The 24,912-nt window shown below is 41.4% G+C and overlaps 1 protein-coding gene across 1 annotated transcript; it reads left to right on the top strand.

Moving 5' to 3' along the window:
• The first annotated feature begins 1,404 nt into the window (after nucleotides 1–1,404).
• Nucleotides 1,405–11,423, top strand: LOC112217873. Its single transcript, XM_024378468.2, has 6 exons — nucleotides 1,405–1,584; nucleotides 1,851–2,180; nucleotides 2,527–2,577; nucleotides 6,154–6,210; nucleotides 10,507–10,635; nucleotides 10,961–11,423. The coding sequence occupies exons 1-6, from the start codon at nucleotides 1,524–1,526 to the stop codon at nucleotides 10,999–11,001; spliced, it is 669 nt and encodes a 222-aa protein (XP_024234236.2). The 5' UTR covers nucleotides 1,405–1,523; the 3' UTR covers nucleotides 11,002–11,423.
• The last annotated feature ends 13,489 nt before the right edge of the window (nucleotides 11,424–24,912 follow it).

The following is a 24,912-nucleotide window of genomic DNA, read 5'->3' as shown; positions in this document are numbered from 1 at the left end:
AAGGTTTGGCTTGGAAAGGTTTTGTCACCTGGTCACAGACAGCTGATGTGTTGTTGCACTGGATCCCACAAGCAAAGGGAAACGATGAGAGTGTATAGATGCGAGAAGGAATTAACAAGCAAAGTGATCATGCTGTTTGCATGGCGCTGCTGTGAAAGTGAACTATGTTTGCGTATGATTAGGGGTGTATTCATTCCGCTGATTCTGTAAAAACGTTTCTTAAACGGAAGCAAATGGAACGATACGGCAATTAAGATACCTCAATTTGTCAAATAAAAACTTGTTTGCACCTGTTGGAGTAATGACTACACCCTAGATCAGCTAGATGCAGGCAATAGTGTGCAAGAAGGCATTGAATGTGCCACTGTCTGTCACTTTAATTATGTTTAACTTGACCTATGCACCTGGGTATAGGAACAATTCTAGTATCATGTAGTAGTCAAAACTCTTCGATGTTACACTGAGCTGGTGGAATGGGATATTAATGACAGACATCCAATATACCGTAATAGAAATAAGGTCATGCTCATAAAAAAATGATCGGCCTCACTCATCTTAACCCTCCTGTTGTGTTTGTTTCATGTTAATTAATTCTGTGTTCCCGGTCCAAAATGACTGCCCCATTATAGCGGATTATAAATCCATAATAATACATATATTATCACCTAATGTTGTGTTAGATCTTTTTATCAACTTAAGTTCTTGTGAATATTACAAGTTTTGGACTTTTATTTGCTATTTATGGCCTGTAGGCCTCATTGACCTGAGCTCATACAACTCGTTTTTAGTAAATTAAGCATAATGTATGGATTATTTTGACTTGAACAAATTCTCAGATGAAACATATTGTGCTATTCATCACAGACTACTTTGTGTCAAAGTTTAACAAGGACTCTCCTCCTCACCAGTGTCATGATCAAAGATATGATCAAGAGCCTCACATACAGTATATCGTTTGGTCATTGTGGTGCCACAGATGAATTGTGAGCAAGTCCTCAAAAAAGCTTTATATACCAGAGCTGCGAGAAAAGTTCTATATATTATTTAAACAATGTTGCGATTGTTTGTGAGAATGCCAACTGGTGTGGTTCCCTTGGGGGAAATATTATATTGGGAAAAGGTTCCCGTGGGGGTTGCCATGGAAGCCAAGAAGGGGAGTGAGGTGTGTGTGAGGTGTGTGTGTGCCTAAACACACATGCATGTGGGGGTCTGGGAGAGGGAGTGTGTCCATCTGATGAATGGGCATGTGACTGAACTCAATTGTGTCAGAAACTAGAGAAAAAACATGACCACGTTGAGGAAGTGATGCTACAGTGGTGAATAGAGATGCTGCTGTATGGTGAGAAACTCATAGTGCTGAGACACTCTGACAGAGGAAAGAGACAGAGAAACATACACACAGAGAGACAGAGGAGAGAGACAGAGAGACAGAGAGAGAGAAAGAGAGAGAGAGAGACAGAGAGACAGAGACACAGAGAGAGAGCGAGAGAGAGAGAGAGAGAGAGAGAGAGAGAGAGAGGATCATGGCTGATGTCCCTCAATCATTTTTGGGATTGCTTGTGACCGTTTTGTACCTGCTAACAGGTAAGACAGAGGAGAGAGAGTAAGAATATGTCATTAGAGATCATAGAACACATTTATTTCACACGGCCAAACTAGTTCAGTTTACATTTGACTAATATTATGATGACATTTCTGTTGTGTATCTGTTTACTCTTATCTTCACTATTGTATAATAGACAGTATATTACACTATTATTCACACTGAAGAATATCAATAAGAATACCTATGAAATATAATGTCATCTGTATTACCAGTTAATAATTATCTGATGTCATACTCCTTCCAGGTGTCAGTGGAGAAACTCTCTCTATGTTCTCCAGAGTGGGAGATGATGTCAGTCTGCCGTGTAACAATGTGGTTTATCCAAACTGCTCCTCTACTACATGGATCTATAACAGAGCTCTATCTACTCGTACTATTCAAGAGGTCACATTGGGGGAGATCAAAGTTGACCAGACAGAGAGAGCAGAGCGACTGAGTTTAGGGTCCTACTGTTCTCTACATGTTAGTGATGTCAGAGCTGAGGATGTTGGACTCTACATCTGTCGACAGTTCCTTACAGAGACAGGACCACAACATGGAGGTGATGCTCCTGTTCATCTGTCTGTTCTAACTAGTGAGTATTACTGTTTAAATCAGAGTGTGCATGTCACTGTGTACAAGTGTGGTGTTAATAATCATATGCCAACAAGTACTGTATACCCTTTTCTCTTTCTCAGTCTCCTCTACCACACCAGTGACAGATCTGAAGCCTATGCAAATGCTCCTATAATCTGAATAAGAAGATCTGATGATCTTAAAGTTGAATATCAAATCTGATTCATTTTCCTGGTATTAGTGATTAGTGTTATATGATGAATTTGATTTGAAATCTACTACTGTGTCTGATGATGATGATGGTGATGATGATGATGGGTTCTTTAAATTAACTAAAAGAGGATGTTCATCTCCTACTGAATTAGATATGGCTGAAAAGACCACTGATAGTGATGATGTCATCTCTACTCTCCCAGGTAAAATATGCTCATCTGTATGATGTGTGCAGATATAGTAAGATGTTTTATCTGTCCTCTGGATACATAGAACTGGGTATTGTGTTCTCCCATGCTGTGTCAGGGTTTGAGACTAGGTCGAGAAAGATACGTTTGATGTTTTTCAGACAGTTCTGATGTAACTTCTCTACAAAAACTGTCAAGACAACCACCAATTTAGTGTTAGACTGGTAATTTAAAAATAATCCCAAACATGTTCATAGGAAGAACTTCATGTCTAGTGCTCTAGAGATTGGAGTAGAGAAAGATTTAACAGATTGCGTAGAGAAAACTCTACAGCCAACACAGAGTCAGTAGATGTGGATCCATTCTGTACTGTGATGTTTCCTAAGAACGCGACGCAAGGCGGCCATCTCTGTCTCATTACATACAGCCTGGAGGAACTATTGGATATAAGAGCAACGTCAACATACCAATATTACGACCAGGCTCCGTAGACGGGCACAACGCCCACCGCTCCCGAGTATACTACTCGCCAACGTCCAGTCTCCTGACAACAAGGTAGACGAAATCCGAGCAAGGGTTGCCTTCCAGAGAGATATCACAGATTGCAACATTCTCTGTTTCCAGGAAACATGGCTCACTCGCGATACGTTATCAGAGTCGGTACAGCCACCTGGTTTCTTCATGCATCGTGCCGACAGAAACAAACATTTCTCTGGTAAGAAGAATGGCGGGGGTGTATGACTTATGATTAACGAGTCGTGGTGTGATCATAACAACATACAGGAACCCAAGTCCTTTTGTTCACCTGACCTAGAATTCCTTACAATCAAATGCTGACCGCATTAACTACCAAGAGAATTCTCTTTGATTATAATCACAGTTCATTTTGTTGCTCCCAGCCTATAGACAGAAACTAAAACAGGAAATGCCCGTGCGCAGGTCTGTTCAATGCTGGTCCAACCAATCAGATTCCACGCTTCAAGAATGCTTCGATCACGTGGACTGGGATCTGTTCCGGAGAGCGTCTAACAACAACATTGATGTATACGCTGATTTGGTGAGTGAGTTTATTAGCAAGTGCATCGGTGATGTTGTACCAACAGCGACTATTAAAACCGTCCCAAAATAGAAACCGTGGATTTATGGCAGCATTCGTGCAAAACTGAAATCTCGAACCACTGCTTTTAATCAGGGCAAGGCAACAGGAAACAATCAAACAAGGTAAGAGTCAGTATAGAGACAAAGCAGAGTCGCAATTCAACGACTCAGACACGAGAGGATTGTGGCAGGGTCTACAGTCAATCACGGACTACAAAAAGAAAACCAGCCCTGTCGCGGACCCCAATGTCTTGCTCCCAGACAAACTAAACAACTTCTTTGCTCGCTTTGGGGACAATACAGTGCCACCGACACGGCTCGCTACCAAAACCCGCGGACAATCCTCACGCAGCCAACGTGAGTAAAACATTTAAACGTGTTAACCCTCGCAATGCTGCCGGCCCAGACGGCATCCCTAGCCGCGTCCTCAGAGCATGCGCAGACCAGCTGGCTGGTGTGTTTACGGACATATTCAATCAATCCCTATCCCAGTCTGCTGTTCCCACATGCTTCAAGAGGGCATTTTTCCTGTTCCCAAGAAAGCTAAGGCAACTGAGCTAAACGACTATCGCCCCGTAGCACTCACTTCCGTCATCATGAAGTGCTTTGATAGACTAGTCAAGGACCATATCACCTCCACCCTACCTGACAACCTAGACCCACTCCAATTTGCTTACCGCCCCAATAGGTTCACAGACACCGCAATCACACTGCACACTGCCCAAGAGGAATACCTATGTAAAAATGCTGTTCATCGGCTACAGCTCAGGATTTAACACAATAGTACCTGCCAAACTCGTCATTAAGCTCGAGACCCTGGGTCTTGACCCTGCCCTGTGCAACTGGGTCCTGGACTTTCTGACGGGCCGCCCCCAGTTGGTGAGGGTAGGAAACAACGTCTCCACCCCGCTGATCCTCAACACTGGGGCCCCACAAGGGTGCATCCTCGGCCCTCTCCTGTACTCCCTGTTCCCCCATGACTGCGTGGCCATGCAAGACTCCAACTCAACCATCAAGTTTGCAGACAACATTACAGTGGTAGGCTTGATTACCAACAACGACGAGACAGCCTACAGGGAGGAGGAGAGGGCTCTCGGAGTGTGGTGCCAGGAAAACAACCTCACGCTCAACTAAACAAAGGAGATGATCGTGGACTTCATGAGGGAGCACCCCCCATCCATATTGCCGAGACAGTAGTGGAGAAGGTGGAATGTTTTAAGTTCCTCGGCGTACACAAACTGAAATGGTCCACCCACACAGACAGCATGGTGAAGAAAGTGCAACAGCGCCTCTTCAACCTCAGGAGGCTGAAGAAATGTGGCTTGTCACCAAATACACTCAAACCTTTACAGATGCACAATCAAGAGCATCCTGTCGGGCTGTATCACCGCCTGGTATGGTAACAGCTGTTACCCACAACTGCAGGGCTCTCCAGAGGGTAGTGAGGTCTGCACAACGCATCACTGGAGGCAAACTACCTGTCCTCCAAGACACCTACACCACCCGATGTCAAAGGAAGGCAAAAAGATCATCAAGAACAACAACCACCCGAGGCACTGCCTGTTCACCCTGCTTTCATTCAGAAGGCGAGGTCAGTACAGGTGCATTAAAGCTGGGACCGAGAGACTGAAAAACAACATCTCAAGGCCCAGACTGTTAAACAGCCATCACTAACATTGAGTGGCTGCTGCCAACATACTGACTCAAATCTCTAGCCACTTTAATAATTAAAAATTGGATGTAATTAATGTATCACTAGCCACTTTAAATAATGTTTGCATACCCTACATTACTCATCTCATATGTATGTACTGTACTCTATACCATCTACTGCATCTTGCCTATGCCGTTCAGCCATCGCTCATCCGTATATTTATATGTACATATTCTTATTCATTCCTTTACACTTGTGTGTGTAAGGTAGTTGTTGTGAAATTGTTATATTACTTCTTAGATATTACTGCATGGTCAGAACTATAAGCTCAAGCATTTCTGTACACTCGCGTTAACATCTGCTAACCATTTGCATGTGACCAATAAAATTTGATTTGATGTCACCCTTGTTCACCATTGACAAGTGGTCACCCTGCTTGTTTTCCACTGCTGTAGGGCAACCCAGTCCCCAAAGTGACACTTGAATGCAAGAAATCATTCTGTGTTGTCTTAGGAATTCAGCATTGTCTTTGTTGATCACAGCAACCCACATTGTCTCACCTCTGAGGAGCAGAAGTTACGTCCTGTAGGTCTGATAACTGATTGGAGGTTAACGTTACATTAATGTCATTGGTCCCCAACACAGATTTTGAATCCAAACAACTCAGATGCTTATAAAAAGGTCTAAGATTCACTGTTCTTTCTCTTTTTTGTTCCCGAACTGCTGTGGTGAGACTCTCTCACTAATTTCATAGTCTAATTACAAGTTGCATGTGATGTGTATATAATATACTGTATATACACTATACAAATATGTCTGTCCACTACACTACTATCCAGGAAGTACAGCCTCTACTGCAAGACCAGCCTTGTCAACCACCTCCCCATCTTCTGCTGGTATTGTATTTAATACTTTTTCCATTCTAAGTTGTATTGTAGATAGTATGAGTAGTACAACATGGGGCCAAAGTCAGATGTACTACCTTGGTCAATACACAAAGCATGCATTTGTACATGAAACTAAACTTTCATGTAAAATGGCGCCGGAAGAAATGGCAGCAGTTTTATGGGCACCCAACCAATTGTGCTCTTATGTGGGGGATTTTTGTGTTATTTGTAACTTATTTTGTACATAATGTTTCTGCAACCGTAACTTATGGCAAAAAAGAGCTTTTGGATATCAGGACAGCGATCACTCACCTCGGATGAGACAAAGATGTTTTTCTACAACAAAGACGACGCACAAGATATTCTCCAAACACCCCACATGACCGACATCCCAGTTATTTGCAAGAGGAAGAGACGCTGGTAGAGAGGACAAAGAGCCGGATGCTTGGTCAGGACCCGGAGAAGGCGACTGGGAAAGCTGCCGTTACCGTCAATACTACTCGTCAACGTGCAATCATTGCACAATAAATTAGACAAGGTACGATCACGAATATCCTACCAACGGGACATCAAAAACTGTAATATCCTATGTTCCACGGAATCGTGGCTGAATGATGACATGGATATTCAGCTAGCGGGATACACGCTGCACCGGCAGGATAGAACAACACACTCCGGTAAGATGGGGGGTCTGTGCATATTTGTAAACAATAGCTGGTGCACGAAATCTAAGGAAGTCTCTAGATTTTGCTCGCCTGAAGTAGAGTATATTGTGATATATTGCATACCACACTACTTGTCTAGAGAGTTTTCAGCTATACTTTTCGTGGCTGTTTATTTACCACCACAGACAGATGCTGGCACTAAGACCGCACTCAGTCAGCTGTATAAGTTAATAAGCAAACAGGAAACCACTCACCCAGAGGCGGCGCTCCTAGTTGCCGGAGACTTTAATGCAGAGAGACTTAAATCAGTTCTACCAAATTTCTATCAACATGTTAAATGTGCAACCAGAGGGGAAAAAAAATCTAGATTACCTTTACTCCACACACAGAGACGCATACAAAGCTCTCCCTCGCCCTCTATATGGTAAATTTGACCATAACTCTATCCTCCTGTTCCTGCTTACAAGCAAAAATGAAAGCAGGAAGCACCAGTGACTCGGTCTATAAGTCAGATGAAGCAGATGCCAAACTACAGGACTGTTTTGCTATCACAGACTATCACAGACATGTTCCGGGTTTCTTCCGATGGCATTGAGGGGTACAACACATCAGTCACAGGCTTTATCAATAAGTGCATCGAGGACGTCATACCCACAGTGACTGTACGTACATCCCCCAACCAGAAGCCATGGATTACAGGCAACATTCGCACTAAGCTAAAGGGTAGAGCTGACGCTGTCAAGGAACGGGACTCTGACCCGGACGCTTATAAGAAATCCCGCTATGCCCTCTGAACAACCATCAAACAGGCAAAGCGTCAATACAGGGCTAAGATTGAATCGTACCTCACCGGCTCCGATGCTCGTCGGATGTGGCAGGGCTTGCAAACTATTACAGACTACAAAGGGAAGCACAGCTGCGAGCTGCCGAGTGACACAAGCCTACCAGACGAGCTAAATCACTTCTATGCTCGCTTCGAGGCAAACAACATTGAGGCATGCATGAGAGCATCAGCTGTTCCGGACGACTATGTGATCACGCTCTCCGTAGGCGATGTGAGTAAGACCTTTAAACAGGTCGACATTCTTAAGGCTGTGGGGCTAGACGGATTACCAGGACGTGTGCTCCGGGCATGTGCTGACCAACTGCAGGTGTCTTCACTGACATTTTCAACATGTCCCTGATTGAGTCTGTAATACCAACATGTTTCAAGCAGACCGCCATATTCCCTGTGCCCAAGAACACAAAGGCAACCTGCATAGTCACTTTAACAATACATTCATGTACATACTACCTCAATTGGGCCGACCAACCAGTGCTCCCGCACATTGGCTAACCGGGCTATCTGCACTGTGTCCCGCCACCACCCCCAACCCCTCTTTTATGCTGCTGCTACTCTATGTTCATCATACAGTGCCTTGCGAAAGTATTCGGCCCCCTTGAACTTTGCGACCTTTTGTCACATTTCAGGCTTCAAACATAAAGATATAAAACTGTATTTTTTTGTGAAGAATCAACAACAAGTGGGACACAATCATGAAGTGGAACGACATTTATTGGATATTTCAAACTTTTTTAACAAATGAAAAACTGAAAAATTGGGCGTGCAAAATTATTCAGCCCCTTTACTTTCAGTGCAGCAAACTCTCTCCAGAAGTTCAGTGAGGATCTCTGAATGATCCAATGTTGACCTAAATGACTAATGATGATAAATACAATCCACCTGTGTGTAATCAAGTCTCCGTATAAATGCACCTGCACTGTGATAGTCTCAGAGGTCCGTTAAAAAGGCAGATAGCATCAATAAGAACAAGGAACACACCAGGCAGGTACGAGATACTGTTGTGAAGAAGTTTAAAGCCGGATTTGGATACAAAAATATTTCCCAAGCTTTAAACATCCCAAGGAGCACTGTGCAAGCGATAATATTGAAATGGAAGGAGTATCAGACCACTGCAAATCTACCAAGACCTGGCCGTCCCTCTAAACTTTCAGCTCATACAAGGAGAAGACTGATCAGAGATGCAGCCAAGAGTCCCATGATCACTCTGGATGAACTGCAGAGATCTACAGCTGAGGTGGGAGACTCTGTCCATAGGACAACAATCAGTCATATATTGCACAAATCTGGCCTTTATGGAAGAGTGGCAAGAAGAAAGCCATTTCTTAAAGATATCCATAAAAAGTGTCGTTTAAAGTTTGCCACAAGCCACCTGGGAGACACAACAAACATGTGGAAGAAGGTGCTCTGGTCAGATGAAACCAAAATGCAACGTTTTGGCAACAATGCAAAACGTTATATTTGGCGTAAAAGCAACACAGCCCATCACCCTGAACACACCATCCCCACTGTCAAACATGGTGGTGGCAGCATCATGGTTTGGGCCTGCTTTTCTTCAGCAGGGACAGGGAAGATGGTTAAAATTGATGGGAAGATGGATGGAGCCAAATTACAGGACCATTCTGGAAGAAAACCTGATGGAGTCTGCAAAAGACCTGAGACTGGGACGGAGATTTGTCTTCCAACAAGACAATGATCCAAAACATAAAGCAAAATCTACAATGGAATGGTTCAAAAATAAACATATCCAGGTGTTAGAATGGCCAAGTCAAAGTCCAGACCTGAATCCAATCGAGAATCTGTGGAAAGAACTGAAAACTGCTGTTCACAAATGCTCTCCATCCAACCTCACTGAGCTCGAGCTGTTTTGCAAGGAGGAATGGGAAAAAAATTCAGTCTCTCGATGTGCAAAACTGATAGAGACATTCCCCAAGTGACTTACAGCTGTAATCGCAGCAAAAGGTGACGCTACAAAGTATTAACTTAAGGGGGCTGAATAATTTTGCACGCCCAATTTTTCAGTTTTTGATTTGTTAAAAAAGTTTGAAATATTCAATAAATGTCGTTCCACTTCATGATTGTGTCCCACTTGTTGTTGATTCTTCACAAAAAAATACAGTTTTATATCTTTATGTTTGAAGCCTGAAGTGTGGCAAAAGGTTGCAAAGTTCAAAGGGGCCGAATACTTTCGCAAGGCACTGTACATGCAGTCAATTTAACCATATGCATGCACATACTACCTCAATCAGCCTGACTAAACGATGTCTGTATGTAGCCTAAATTATTTTATAGCCTCGCTACTGTATATAGCCTGTCTTTTTACTGTTGTTTTATTTCTTTACTGACCTATTGTTCACCTAAAACCTTTCTTGCACTATTGGTTAGAGCCTGTAAGTAAGCATTTCACTGTAAGGTCTACACCTGTTGTATTCGGCACACGTGACGAATAAACTTTGATTTGACATTTTAGAACTTGGCTGTTGTGCCGTTCACCCTTCTCTCTTCCTGTATGAATTTCTGCTTCTCTGTGAAGCCAAATACCAATACTCCAGGTTTAAGGTGTTATATAACCTTTCAATTATTTAGTGGATGGTGTGAACAATCATAATCCATTACACACAAATTAAAACACTCAGCTAGATCGTTGGTGTTCAGACAGAGGAGAAGTTGTAGAGGTGTTTGGCTGATGGATATTGATCCTCAACATCCTATTGATCGGTGTGTGATACAAACTCTACTTTCATTTAAATCAATCTAAATGATTGACTGTGTTTAATCCCTGTCTGTCTCATTGTTCAGGTACCAGTAATGCTGTTAAGTTGCCCATCAGTCACATCATGCTCTTTGTGACATTGACCATCATGGCTGCCATCGTCACTATTCACACAAGGAGGATCCGCCCACCCAAGGCTCTGCCCCCACAAGCAGGTGAGAGTCACAGGCATTGGTCCAGTTCCATTTAGGTTCCTAACTCCTCCCACAACATCAGAGTTCACAGATCTGAAAGGACTGTATAGACCTAAACATTATGAATGGTTCCATCAATCCATAGAACACATGGAGCAAACAGCACATTACATTCACATATTCTGATCTTCAGATGTGTGAACTGAAATGGAATCAGGTAATAAATAGTCCTTTGACATAGTCATCTTGTCCATCTAATCCCCTATTAACTAGTTCATCTTTATGATCTGCTATAGAATGAATGTTGAGACATGTTGTCTGATGTGTTGTTTTGTTCTCTGTTTAGAAGAAGCCTCTGGTATTGAGATTCATGTCCTGGAGGAATGACCCCTTGTTCCTCACTCTTCTCCCTGTGCTGGACTAAGACTTTCAAACTGTCTATAGCTTTATTGATTTAGTAACAGAGGACAGTATAAATGTTTTTAAGCTGATGTTCATCTATTTTAGTGCATAGTGTGGAAGATGTATTAATTCATAGTTGTGTTCCTATATATTTTGTGTATCATTTTAATACTTTTTTTTTTTTTTTGGGGGTGCATTAGGGATTCAGATATCAGCAAACCTTGGTTGATGTTTATGATAATGTTCATTTTCTTCTGTCCATTGGGAATGAAGTCAGCACAAATAAATTCCTTGGTTTTGTTTAATTAATAACTTGTGTCCTAAGCAGACTTAAATGAGCACAGTGCCTCTTCTGAAATGTAAATTCATTTCTGAAAATGTTTAAATAAATTAATAAAAATACAGTACTTCAAAATCTTCAGTTACAGGTGTTTTTCAGGCTACACTTCCACAATGTAAGGTAAAGCATGAATGCATTGACCTTATTTAATTTACAGGTTTGTCTGTCCTCTTAGAAACAGGACCATCAGAGATTTTCTGTAGGCCTACTCAGAATTTCTGTGGCAAAATAAAGAATTTGAAGCAGTAGAAGGCCTAGCTTACCATAGCCACCAGTTCTTCCCGTTGACATTCCAAATGACTTTTGCCTCCAGCCTTCCTTCTAAATAATGTTACAGACTACTCCATTTATCACCTTTACCTGCAGCAGAGTTTCTTGCCAGGAGTAGTGGTGCTGCCTGTAATCCAAGCATCTGGAGTCTGTAGCACGCTATGCTAAACAGGTGTCCTCACCAAGTTAAACAGGTGTCCTCACTAAGTTAAACAGGTTTCCTCACCAAATTAAACAGGTGGCCACACCAAGTTAAACAGGTGTCCACACCAAGTTAAACAGGTGTCCACACCAAGTTAAACAGGTGTCCACACCAAGTTAAACTGGTGTCCTCACCAAGTTAAACTGGTGTCCTCACCAAGTTAAACAGGTGTCCTCACCAAGTTAAACAGGTGTCCTCACCAAGTTAAACATGTGTTGCCACCAGGTCGTCAAAGGAGGGGTGCACCGGCCCAGGTCAGAAACGAAGCAGGTCAAAGCCCCTGTGCTGTCCAGCAGTGGTTTAGTGCCTGTGAGTAAACGCTGCGGTGCAGCCTTGGCAAGACATAGAAACCCAATCTTTGCTTTCCATTTAGTTTTAGAATAAATATTCTGCTTCATTATGGCGGCTGCCTCTCAGTGGAACAAAACGAAAAGATAATTAATAAGGAAAGAGACAACCTACTATCTGACATTTGATAATTATACTGTCTCCTACTGACAAAGACAGTAAATTACTGAATTTAACCCCAATTTTTTATTTTAACTTTATTTAACCAGGTTAGCTAGTTGAGAACAAGTTCACATTTACAGTGCCTTGCGAAAGTATTCGGCCCCCTTGAACTTTGCGACCTTTTGCCACATTTCAGGCTTCAAACATAAAGATATAAAACTGTATTTTTTTGTGAAGAATCAACAACAAGTGGGACACAATCATGAAGTGGAACGACATTTATTGGATATTTCAAACTTTTTTAACAAATGAAAAACTGAAAAATTGGGCGTGCAAAATTATTCAGCCCCTTTACTTTCAGTGCAGCAAACTCTCTCCAGAAGTTCAGTGAGGATCTCTGAATGATCCAATGTTGACCTAAATGACTAATGATGATAAATACAATCCACCTGTGTATAATCAAGTCTCCGTATATATGCACCTGCACTGTGATAGTCTCAGAGGTCCGTTAAAAGCGCAGAGAGCATCATGAAGAACAAGGAACACACCAGGCAGGTACGAGATACTGTTGTGAAGAAGTTTAAAGCCGGATTTGGATACAAAAATATTTCCCAAGCTTTAAACATCCCAAGGAGCACTGTGCAAGCGATAATATTGAAATGGAAGGAGTATCAGACCACTGCAAATCTACCAAGACCTGGCCGTCCCTCTAAACTTTCAGCTCATACAAGGAGAAGACTGATCAGAGATGCAGCCAAGAGGCCCATGATCACTCTGGATGAACTGCAGAGATCTACAGCTGAGGTGGGAGACTCTGTCCATAGGACAACAATCAGTCATATATTGCACAAATCTGGCCTTTATGGAAGAGTGGCAAGAAGAAAGCCATTTCTTAAAGCTATCCATAAAAAGTGTTGTTTAAAGTTTGCCACAAGCCACCTGGGAGACACACCAAACATGTGGAAGTAGGTGCTCTGGTCAGATGAAACCAAAATTGAACGTTTTGGCAACAATGCAAAATGTTATGTTTGGCGTAAAAGCAACACAGCCCATCACCCTGAACACACCATCCCCACTGTCAAACATGGTGGTGGCAGCATCATGGTTTGGGCCTGCTTTTCTTCAGCAGGGACAGGGAAGATGGTTAAAATTGATGGGAAGATGGATGGAGCCAAATTACAGGACCATTCTGGAAGAAAACCTGATGGAGTCTGCAAAAGACCTGAGAATGGGACGGAGATTTGTCTTCCAACAAGACAATGATCCAAAACATAAAGCAAAATCTACAATGGAATGGTTCAAAAATAAACATATCCAGGTGTTAGAATGGCCAAGTCAAAGTCCAGACCTGAATCCAATCGAGAATCTGTGGAAAGAACTGAAAACTGCTGTTCAGAAATGCTCTCCATCCAACCTCACTGAGCTCGAGCTGTTTTGCAAGGAGGAATGGGAAAAAAATTCAGTCTCTCGATGTGCAAAACTGATAGAGACATTCCCCAAGCGACTTACAGCTGTAATCGCAGCAAAAGGTGGCGCTACAAAGTATTAACTTAAGGGGGCTGAATAATTTTGCACGCCCAATTTTTCAGTTTTTGATTTGTTAAAAAAGTTTGAAATATCCAATAAATGTCGTTCCACTTCATGATTGTGTCCCACTTGTTGTTGATTCTTCACAAAAAAATACAGTTTTATATCTTTATGTTTGAAGCCTGAAATGTGGCAAAAGGTTGCAAAGTTCAAGGGGGCCGAATACTTTCGCAAGGCACTGTACAACTGCGACCTGGCCAAGATAAAGTGAAGCAGTGCGACACAAATAGAGTTACACATTGAATAAACAAGCGTACAGTCAGTAACACAATAGAAAAAAATACATTGTATATACAGTGTGTGCAAATGGCATGAGGTGGTAAGGCAATAAATAGGCCATAGTAGCGAAGTAATTACAATTTAGCAGATTAACACTGGAGTGATAAATGAGCAGATGATGTGCAAGTAGAGATACTGGTGTGCAAAAGAGCAGAAAAGTACATTAAAACAATATAGGGATGAGGTAGGTAGATTGGGTGGGCTATTTACAGATGGACTATGTACAGCTGCAGCGATCAATTAGCTGCTCAGAAAGCTGATGTTTAAAGTTAGTGAGGGAATATAAGTCTCCAGCTTCAGCGATTTTTGCAATTCGTTCCCGTCACTGGCTGCAGAGAACTGGAAGGAAAGGCAGCCAAATGAGGTGTTGGCTTTGGGGATGACCAGTGAGATATACCTGCTGGAGTGCGTGCTACGGGTGGGTGTTGTTATCGTGACCAGTAAGCTGAAATAAGGCGGAGCTTTACCTAGCTTAGACTTATAGACGACCTGGAGCCAGTGGGTCTGGCGACAAATTAGTTGCGAGGGCCAGCCGACTAGAGCATACAGGTCGCAGTGGTGGGTGGTATAAGGGGCTTTGGTAACAAAACGGATGGCACTGTGATAGCAAACTGGATGGAGTCTGAGTAGAGTATTGGAAGCTGAAGTCGAGGATCGGTAGGATAGTCAGTTTTACTAGGGTAAGTTTGGCGGCGTGAGTGAAGGAGGCTTTGTTTCGAAATAGAAAGCCGATTCTAGATTTGATTTTGGATTGGAGATGTTTAGGGGCGGCAGGGTAGCCTATTGGTTAGAGCGTTGGACTAGTAACCGAAAGTTTGCAAGTTCAAATCCCCGAGCTGACAAGGTACAAATCTGTCGTTCTGCCCCTGAACAGGCAGTTAACCTACTGTTCCTAGGCCGTCATTGTAAATAAGAACTTGTTCTTAACTGACTTGCCTAGTTAAATAAAGGTAAAATAAAGGTTAAAAAAAAAATATATATATATGAATCTGGAAGGAGAGTTTACAGTCTAGCCAGACACCTAGGTATTTATAGTTGTCCACATATTCTAGGTCGGAACCATCCAGGGTGGTTATGCTAGTCGGGCGGGCGGCGAGGGCATTGAATATTTGAAAAGCATGCATTTGGTTTTACTAGCGTTTAAGAGCAGTTGGAGGCCAAGGAAGGAGAGTTGTATGGCATTGAAGCTCGTTTGGAGGTTAGTTGGCACAGTGCCCAAGGAAGGGCCAGAAGTATACAGAATGGTGTCGTCTGCGTAGAGGTGGATCAGGGAATCGCCCACAGCAAGAGCGACATCATTGATATTGTTAGAGGAAATTATAGTTTAGATGATTAATTATGTATACATTATTGATTAGAACCATTTATTCTAATACTATTATGTTATGGTATGAAAAGTAAAAGTTATTGGTTAAGCTGTTACTGAAAATGTAAGCAGAACGAATTAATTGTCTGGGCCTCCTGGGAAGTTAACGGAGGAGCGAGGCTATGGCTTGTCAGACAGATAAGAAATGTCTGGGAGACGTTCGAGGCCTAATGAACAATGGGCTCTTGTGAGAATCGGAGAGAGGGGGGATAAACTGATGATGTCATGTTCAGTTTATAACCTGTGGAAAAATGTGTATGCTTCAGTACTCTCTTGAAATAAACGCTGTTACTTTTGGCTTTTAAGACTGGTCTCAATCTACTTCATGCATAATTAATGAACTTACAACTCATTAATGAATTAGAATGAGTGAGAATCTGGTTTTGGCTACAAAACATACAGGAATTTAGAAATTCCACTAACATTTGGTCCTTCGATGCCGGATCTAAATACCCCTCCCTGGTATCTTGAGGTAGTACGCTGAAAATCGTGCACGGACGAGTTTTTGACTCGTTTTACTAAAGACCTGACCTCTGAATTGAGGTTAAAATTAAAACAGGCCTGCGTATTATCACAGATTCCAGGAAAGGTGACTAGATTCAAACGAACAATGCTTTCCCAGCCGGCAGCCAGGTAAAGTAGCCTTTATTCTCGATTTTGGGGGGATTTGAGTTCTTTAATTGATGTTCTGAGAATTCATCAATGGTGAGAGCTTTGCTATCCCCACAGGGGTGTATGACCATCATACAATGGGTTTTGTAGAACCGATATACACGGAAGCAGGTTCGAAAATAACCTGTGGTAATGTGCACTACCGCAAATAAACTAAACTTAATCATGAGAGGCACACCCGCCCGAGATTAAGAAGGGATATTAAATAGGTACTGGGAGATAGGACGGTGATCTTGTTAAACGTAGTCTATTAAAACCGGTAGCGGCCGGTCTGACAGAGGTCAGTAGGGGACAGACGATATTTGTGACAATTATCCATTAAAACTGGTAGCGGCCGGTCTGAGAGAGTTCAGTAGGGGATAATTTCATTTGAAGTATTGTATGATTCTATGATATGAGATACGTTGTCATTTGATCATCGTTCCGATTCAACTAATACTACGGAAAATATCCAAATTGACCTTAATCATGAGAGGCACACCCGCCCGAGATTAAGAAGGGATATTAAATAGGTACTGGGGGATAGGACGGTGATCTCGTACGAATACTGGGCGTGGGGAGATGGCAAGAATGCGCAAGATAACTGGATTGGTCATTTGAATAGTGGCAGTATTGATCATCGGTCCGATTCAACTAATACTACGGAAATATCCAAATAAGGAGGAGAGGGAAACTTAAATCTAAAGAAATGAGATAAAAGCCATATCTATAGACAGGATAGTTCCATGCGAGAGGGGAGTCTAACAATTAGTGGCGTGAGATAACGATTATTAGCGTTCTTTACTGACACAACCGGAAAATAAGATTTTAACTAGGGCTTTACAAACCCTGGGCTTATAGTTGTAAGGTCAGACCTAATATCTGATTCAAAAGTCAAAGCTATTGGTAAGATTTCCATAAAAGAGACACACAAATAGTCAGACAGAAAAGGAAGGATGGTTTAGAAATTCCTCAAAAGAAGTGTCGAAAAACTAGCGGGAGATTACCGTAATACGAGAACAAAGAGAGGAGAAGGGAAGCAGCCAAAATCTGACTCAGACAAAGAACCCGAATGATAGCTGATATTTATAACCTTTCCTTGCTATACCCGTAATTAGGACGATTTTCTGGGAATTCCCGGTGGCAAAGTTTTGGGACTACGGACAATTATAATAATAATGTTGAGAAAAATGGATAAAGTGAGTCAAAAGAAAAATACAAAATGGTTTAATTGTAATCCCGGCCGAGGCGGTTAACTAAAATGGATTTTAGATTGTAATTGACATATTTGTATGTTCTGCCTGAAAAATACGGACGCCAGTGTTTGTAAAAGATATGAAATGAACGTTTATTATGTGTTTTAGATTCAATACATTTTGTTAAAAAAAAAGAAGGCATTAAAAATAATGGCGAGACAATTTCGATGAAAAACGCAATTTTGCCCAAAATGATCTGGTGGAATAATGTATTGAGATGGGAGTCGTATTTAAATAAAATGTATCATGGAAGAGAAAGTTACCTAAGGTTAAATGTAGGGAATAACGGAGAGATACGATACAATTTCGGGCTATCCGGACGTTATAGCTATTTATGAATTGACTGACGTATGATAAATTTAGCACAAAACATGGTACGTTTAAATGTTAGAGTATGGTAAACTGAGAAGTTTGGGTTGGAGTTACGTTGATGATCGTAAAGAGGCCACAGCTTGCAACGGAAGTGCTGCAAGGTACTAAATGGGCTATATAGTGCAACGCTTGGACTATAAAATATGTAAGAATAGTTTAATCGTAAAAAGTTGTGATTGTTTTTCCGAGTATTGATTTTTGGTTAGGTAACGCCTGGGAATTCGAACTAGAAGTTAAAGTATCCTAAAAAAAAAACTATCTATTTTCTCTGTTTTTCTTTACGGGGAAAAATAATGTATTATCTTAAAGGGACAGTGCACGTCAATCACAGTGGTTTGAGTGTATGACAGTGGAAAAAATATTGTGGGACGACAAATTGAAGATAGACTGAATAAGTTACATGAAACATCAAGAGATTTAAAACAAACGATGTGAAGGGATCATCAGAATTATTGGGTGTCGTTGTAGGAGTAAAAGTTTGGGTTAAGGGGATTTCCCTGTTCCCAGAGACAAGGTATTTTAAAGGTGTACACTCACTAATGCTAGTATGAGTTTTTAATTAGACAAGTGAATAACGTATTGGGAATAGAGTCGTAATTAGAATACTAAGTCAGACGAGACAGTTACTTAGAGCAAAATGGATTCTAAATGATAACAAAGAGACAATTACGATTTATGCCCATCGAAAGGTTTTTATAAAATTAGCGAATTTAGAGATGTTGGTTGGGGTGGCAAATTATAATTCAGGATTTGAACTGATGTGATAAATTAGGTTTGGTTAATCGAACAAGAATTATTTACAATTCATTTAAAGTCGCTACGAATGGGGCTGAGGTTGAGCGCTTGATGATGTCGTCACTAGCGAGGCACTTTTGTCGCCAGGGACTGGGGATAACGGAGCAAATTGAATGGCTGTTAGTGTGGGTATCGAGGTTTCGAGTGACTTTTCAGAAGTTGATGTAAATTACAAAATACATTTTTAACAGTAATTTGAGAGTTGCCAGGATAGTCAGGAAAGATGCTAAAAACTATCAGCGGATACCTAGGTAGGCATCAAGGTGTGGCGTTTGTTTGGGTTGAACTATGTTAGGGAGAGAGAGACTGGATGTATGGTTCGTAAAACATCGTGGTAATGGATTCCATGGTTGTGATTCCAGGGTTGATTGTTTACGTAACACCAGTGAATTTGAGCACTTTCAATTGTGTGGACCCATGTTAGGGTATTTAAAGTTTGAAAAGCAACCTCTATAGAAAAATATAACTGCATATGTTTCGGGAAGTAAGCTAGGTTGAATTTGGTTATTCAAACTTTTCCCCTGATACGTAGACATGCGTGTTTAAGTAGGATTCTTCATTCCGGGACGGATGGAAGTTATCTAAAATATGTCAATTAAAGGAGCCATGGGAGAAAGTGAATGCATATTTATTAAATATCGGGGATTAAATTACGGATTTCTTACACTGAGAAATGTATCGGGTTAATTGTATCTACGGGTAACACGTTCATTTGAGTAAACATATACATTGACGGTGTTTAAAACTTATGATTAATGATTTTAGTTAAAGGGGAATCATCATTAGGTTTAGTTTATAGTTCACTTTTGAGTTTCTGAATCGGAATTAGCATAGTGAATGCTAGTTTAGGAGTGTTGTGTTCTTCTGGGAAAATGGATGTTTAAAGGGTCTCAATTTTAGATGTTTCCTGGGATTATAACCTGGGGGAGAGAGCAGCCATAAATGACCAAATTGAAAAAGGTCTGAAAATATATACACATAAAACAATTGTTAGAACTATTTGTTTTAGTGCAAAGGTATTTTAAAGAGGCACGCTCACATATGGAACCTTATGAGTTGTTATTTTATGGGTTTTAATTACACAGGTGACTATTTCTATTGTAAGGATAAAGGGTTCTTTATGTCTAATATGGTATGACCTTTTGACCTTATCGTGACTGTCTTCTGAGGTCTGATCAGCCTCAGGGGAGAGTCATTTGTATAATGGATGTGGTCATATTGAGTTACTAGTTTTAAGGTAAATTCATTAGAAATGAAGCAGTTTTGGTTGAGGGGTTAGAATTACTGTTTGAACCGCAAATGAGAAAGTGGTTCAGGATTCTGTTTTTACAACATTAGCTGTGAAGTTTTTGAAGGGGCTATTAGTGATTTGGTATTGTAACAGAGAGAAAGTCATATTTATAATTGAGAATAAATAGGGGAAGATAACATATTTTGAGCCAACGGGGCAGGGAAGAATTTGAGATGTTTTTGTTTGGTTTTAACCCCTGTGTACAGGAGTGCCAAAAGACGGGTGACATTACCTTTGTAATGGGGGAGGGTGTCCGTATGGGGATTACATGATAACCAACTTGGGACAGTTCTGGGATTGGAGAAGAGGGTATCCTTATAGCATAGGGGATCCCACAAAGGTGGATAGGTTTTCCATGATATGGGGGAAACCTGGGAGCACTGTTGAACTCTGTAAAGGTGATGAAATCCTACTAACCATCAAAACTATTAAGCTCTCTGATGCAGGCACTTACACCCTCGGACTACAAAGGACCGGGACAGACACGATGGGTGTGTTTTCTATTAAGGTACTGCCAAAACCAGAGGTCCCAGACGAACCAGGGCCAGACACACTCCTCTACCACCCCTTGACCGAACCTGCCACCACTGTGTTAAAAATCCCATTCAGGTAATTAATGTTAGAATATTCAGCTATTGATCAATTAGGCACTGAGACTGGTTTTGATGGTAGGGACAATTTGTGGCTGTCTTATACAGAATAGACTTGCTTTGGATATGCTTCTTGCCAGTCAGGGGGGCGTCTGCAAGATGTTCGGTGAACAATGTTGCACGTATATTCCTAATAACACCAGCCCAGATGGTAGAATATCTAAGGTCCTTAATGGGCTTGATGCACTATCTGTTGAGATGAGGACCATGGCGGGGGTGGAGGAGTCTGGACTGTTCTCTTGGTTGAGAGCCTGGTTTGGTAAGGACACTGGTATGGTGGTTACTGGATTTCTGACCCTAATTCTTGTATTTTTGTTATTGATGTGTTGTGCTGCTTGCATCATACCGTGTTTTAAGAAGTCTGTTACAGATGTGGTGAAGGCTTCAGGCATGATGCCTTTGCTTGATGCTCCAGTTGGAGATGCTGATACTGAAGCATGCTTTCAGGGGAGGATGAGACTGACTAATATGGTTAGCATTTATTAGACTTTGTTTGATTATTATAAGTTTTTAAATAGTATTACATTTAACAGGAATATAGGACATCTGTGATGATTTAAGATTATTGTTAGGATTAAGATAGTTTAATTAACCTATATAAGGACTTTAGAAATTGCCACCATAGACATGTTTTTCTAAAAGAAAATCCATGAGTTTAGATAAAACCAAACAGTGAGACATGTAGTTCAAATTTGGAAATGAGAAACAGAGCTACAGACAGATAGGGGAAAAGGCAGACAGAAGAGCCCTCCCCCGCACTGCAGAGACCTTGAAGGTTGGAGAGCAGAGAGGAGAAGTTTTAGAAAGGGAGCCAGGACGAGCAAAGATAACAGAATGTGTAGATAACAGTCACTGAGTGGAGACAAAAGGGAGAATTGGACATGTGGAAAATTTAAAGGGGAGCTCCTACATGATAATGTCAGACCAGAAGGATAATATACTAATCTTACCTAAGTCATTATTTAGAGTAGGTAAGGTTGTTGGGCAGAGCCAGGTAACAAAGGGGGGATGGGTAAATAGTGTTCTAGAATAGGATGTGACATACGGGATAATTAACTAATAAAAAAAACTTTTTTTAGCTAATAAACAGAATAAATGAGAAACTGTTTGTTAACCAAACCTGTATGTCCAAGATTTTATGCACTACAGGTGAACTACAGGTGAAGTCACTCAATCCAGTCCCATAGGCTTGTTGGGGGGACCATACCAATGTGACAGCTAGCTGAAAGAGCTACCCGGATTCATATCGCACTGCGGGAGGGTAAGGCACATTAACACTGTCGAACAATAACAGAGTTCGAGAGGAGAACTGGAATTAACAGAATTCTGGGGGCCATCTCTCGAATGAAGAATACCTTACCTGTCCTTTCCTCACTGTTCTTGTTCATAGAAGTGAAAATGTGTCTGACTCTTGCTAATGATGTGTTTTCTGGAAGAGGGTGGGGCTTTATAGGTGAGCTGTCCATCCTAAACTGTATGGTTGGAGATCTTATTCCTACAACATGAACCCGAGAAGGGTAGAGGGTAATATTGACATAATTAAACGAGAAATTAGTATTAACCAAGCATAAGAGATCACTTGATCTGGATAAACAGGAAGTGAGAGTAGGATAGGGAGGGATGTCTCAGTGGAGTTCTATGTAAACCAAGTGGTGTCTGACTCCTTGGCAGTTCAGGACTAAGAGTAGCTATGATGGAAGACATTTATGCACGTCTCTGTAGTTCATGGAAACAAGTTATAGCTCACAGCATGTGAGAAGGCTACATAAATCTACATACCCAGCATGGAAGGAGAAAGTAAGGGTTTCAGTTGATAACCTAGGGCATTCCAGGTAGAAAAAGTTAGAGCAGCTGGTTGCTCTATAGACAGCTGAATACAAGCATTGTCCCTGACAAAGCAGATACTGACGGTGGAGTTGTCCAGAGCCAAGAGCCGGTGTGGATAGTTCAGAAATGGAATTATTCACCTAAGGGAACAGCCTGTATAGTAAAGCTATTCATGAAAGCAGGAAAGCCGGATAACAACAGTTGTGTGGATTTGCACTATTTATATCCACATGTTCCTCTGAAATCTAGGCTTCCTCCCTTCAAAGTGACAAGAGGAGATTGATACTGTCTGGCCCGGTATAGTGCTTATGGGACAGAGAATATTACTACTGATGGGGTGATGAGTGATTTGGCTGACTGGTTGAGATCTGGGGATGTCAGTAAGATAAGGAGACTCAGGGCTCATATCTGTTGAATGTGTGGGAGAATGACATGATGGCCGAGTATTACTGGCTAATTGAACAGAGGTATGTGTACTGGTACATTTTGAGAATGCCTTTTACACTCATTGTGTTGACTAAACGGGAGAAAATAAGTACTCCGACTGGGTATTTTGATGATAGGGTTTGTATTAATAACATGGTGGATCCAAGGGTGGCAGATGAGATCAAAGCTACAAATTAGATCCTGGCAGGATTAGAGACAAGTATTTTTGGTGGTCCACTCTCAATGAGAATGTGGATTGGATCGATTATATCTATTAAAAATCCACAGCGCTTCACCAATTATTTTAGAGATGTAATGAATGACTAGGCAGAATAGAATAGTCTTGGATGTTTGCTGGCTGAAGACGGTGGGGGTGTATAGGTAGTTTGACTCCGGGATATACAGTTGGGATGGATCAGTGACCAAGGCCTTGTCTGGTTTACACACCCTAGTTCACGGGTTGGCAGAAAACTCTGGGGTGGATACTTCCCTGACTATTGGTTTGATAGTACATTTGGAAAATGGAAAAGTGTTATAATCACGGTGTTTTGGGCTGTATCCACCTGCATGACTGTTTTAATATTATGCGGCTGTTGTCTAATTCCCTGTGTGCGAGGCCTTGTTTCCAGGACTCTGGAGAGATCAATGACACTACAGATGGTGCGTTATGGGCCGATTCCAGGTTCTGACCTGTGGAGGACTGAAGGCATGTCTACAGAGGAAGTGGACGAATCTGGATCTGTCATTTGTGGGGAATTTATGTTTGATGAGGCTAGTGTTGAGATGAAGGGGAATTAGATTGTAATTGATTTCCATGATTAAACTGTTTTTTTAATGAAGGTCTGACGAAAATCCAGAAGGAAGAGTTATGATTCTGATGTAGGTTTAAAAACAGTTGGAGTTAAGGTTAGAATTGATTAATGAAATGTGAAGAGTTGGATAAACATTTATAATTGATTTGTTGATTATGTGTCTATTCATATGATAATCTGATAAACCTCTATAAAAAGGTTAGTTAAGTTTGTTTATACTTTCATTTTTTATGATTAAATAAAACTAGATGTATAATATTTGATCAAAGGGAGGATTGTTAGAGGAAATTATAGTTTAGATGATTAATTATGTATACATTATTGATTAGAACCATTTATTCTAATACTATTATGTTATGGTATGAAAAGTAAAAGTTATTGGTTAAGCTATTACTGAAAATGTAAGCAGAACGAATTAATTGTCTGGGCCTCCTGGGAAGTTAACGGAGGAGCGAGGCTATGGCTTGTCAGACAGATAAGAAATGTCTGGGAGACGTTCGAGGCCTAATGAACAATGGGCTCTTGTGAGAATCGGAGAGAGGGGGGATAAACTGATGATGTCATGTTCAGTTTATAACCTGTGGAAAAATGTGTATGCTTTAGTACTCTCTTGAAATAAACGCTGTTACTTTTGGCTTTTAAGACTGGTCTCAATCTACTTCATGCATAATTAATGAACTTACAACTCATTAATGAATTAGAATGAGTGAGAATCTGGTTTTGGCTACAAAACATACAGGAATTTAGAAATTCCACTAACAGATATATACAGAGAAAATAGTCGACCCGAGAGCTGAACCCTGTGGTACCCCCAAAGAGACTGCCAGAGGTCCGGACAACATGCCCTCCGATTTGACAAACTGAACCATGTCTGCAAAGTAGTTGGTGAACCAGGCAAGGCAGTCATTACATAAACCAAGACTATTGAGTCTGCCGATAAGAATACGGTGATTGACAGAGTCGAAAGCCTTGGCCAGGTCGATGAAGACGGCTGCACAGTACGGTCTTTTATCGATGGCGGTTATGATATCGTTTAGTACCTTGAGCGTGGCTGAGGTGCACCCGTGACCGGCTCGGAAGCTTGCACAGCGGAGAAGGTACGGTGGGATTTCTTAATGGTCAGTGATCTGTTTATTAACTTGGCTTTCGAAGACTTTAGATAGGCAGGGCAGGATGGATATAGCTCTGTAACAGATTGGGTCTAGGGTGTCACCCCCTTTGAAGAGGGGGATGACCGAGGCAGCTTTCCAATCTTTAGAGATCTTTGACGATACGAAGGGAGGTTGAACAGGCTGGTAATAGGGGTTGCAACAATGGCGGCG

This window comes from Oncorhynchus tshawytscha, linkage group LG18 (assembly GCF_018296145.1).
Source record: "Oncorhynchus tshawytscha isolate Ot180627B linkage group LG18, Otsh_v2.0, whole genome shotgun sequence".
Taxonomy (NCBI): domain Eukaryota; kingdom Metazoa; phylum Chordata; class Actinopteri; order Salmoniformes; family Salmonidae; genus Oncorhynchus; species Oncorhynchus tshawytscha.
Note: the sequence above shows the minus strand (reverse complement) of the source record. Positions and strands in the feature narration are given on the sequence as shown.

Excerpts from the sequence above, each read along its gene's own strand:
- LOC112217873 (XM_024378468.2), top strand. The coding sequence starts at position 1,524 with ATGGCTGATGTCCCTCAATCATTTTTGGGATTGCTTGTGACCGTTTTG. Across the intron at positions 1,585-1,850 it reads CGTTTTGTACCTGCTAACAG|GTGTCAGTGGAGAAACTCTC; the intron begins GTAAGACAGAGG and ends TACTCCTTCCAG. Across the intron at positions 2,181-2,526 it reads TCATCTGTCTGTTCTAACTA|ATATGGCTGAAAAGACCACT; the intron begins GTGAGTATTACT and ends CTACTGAATTAG.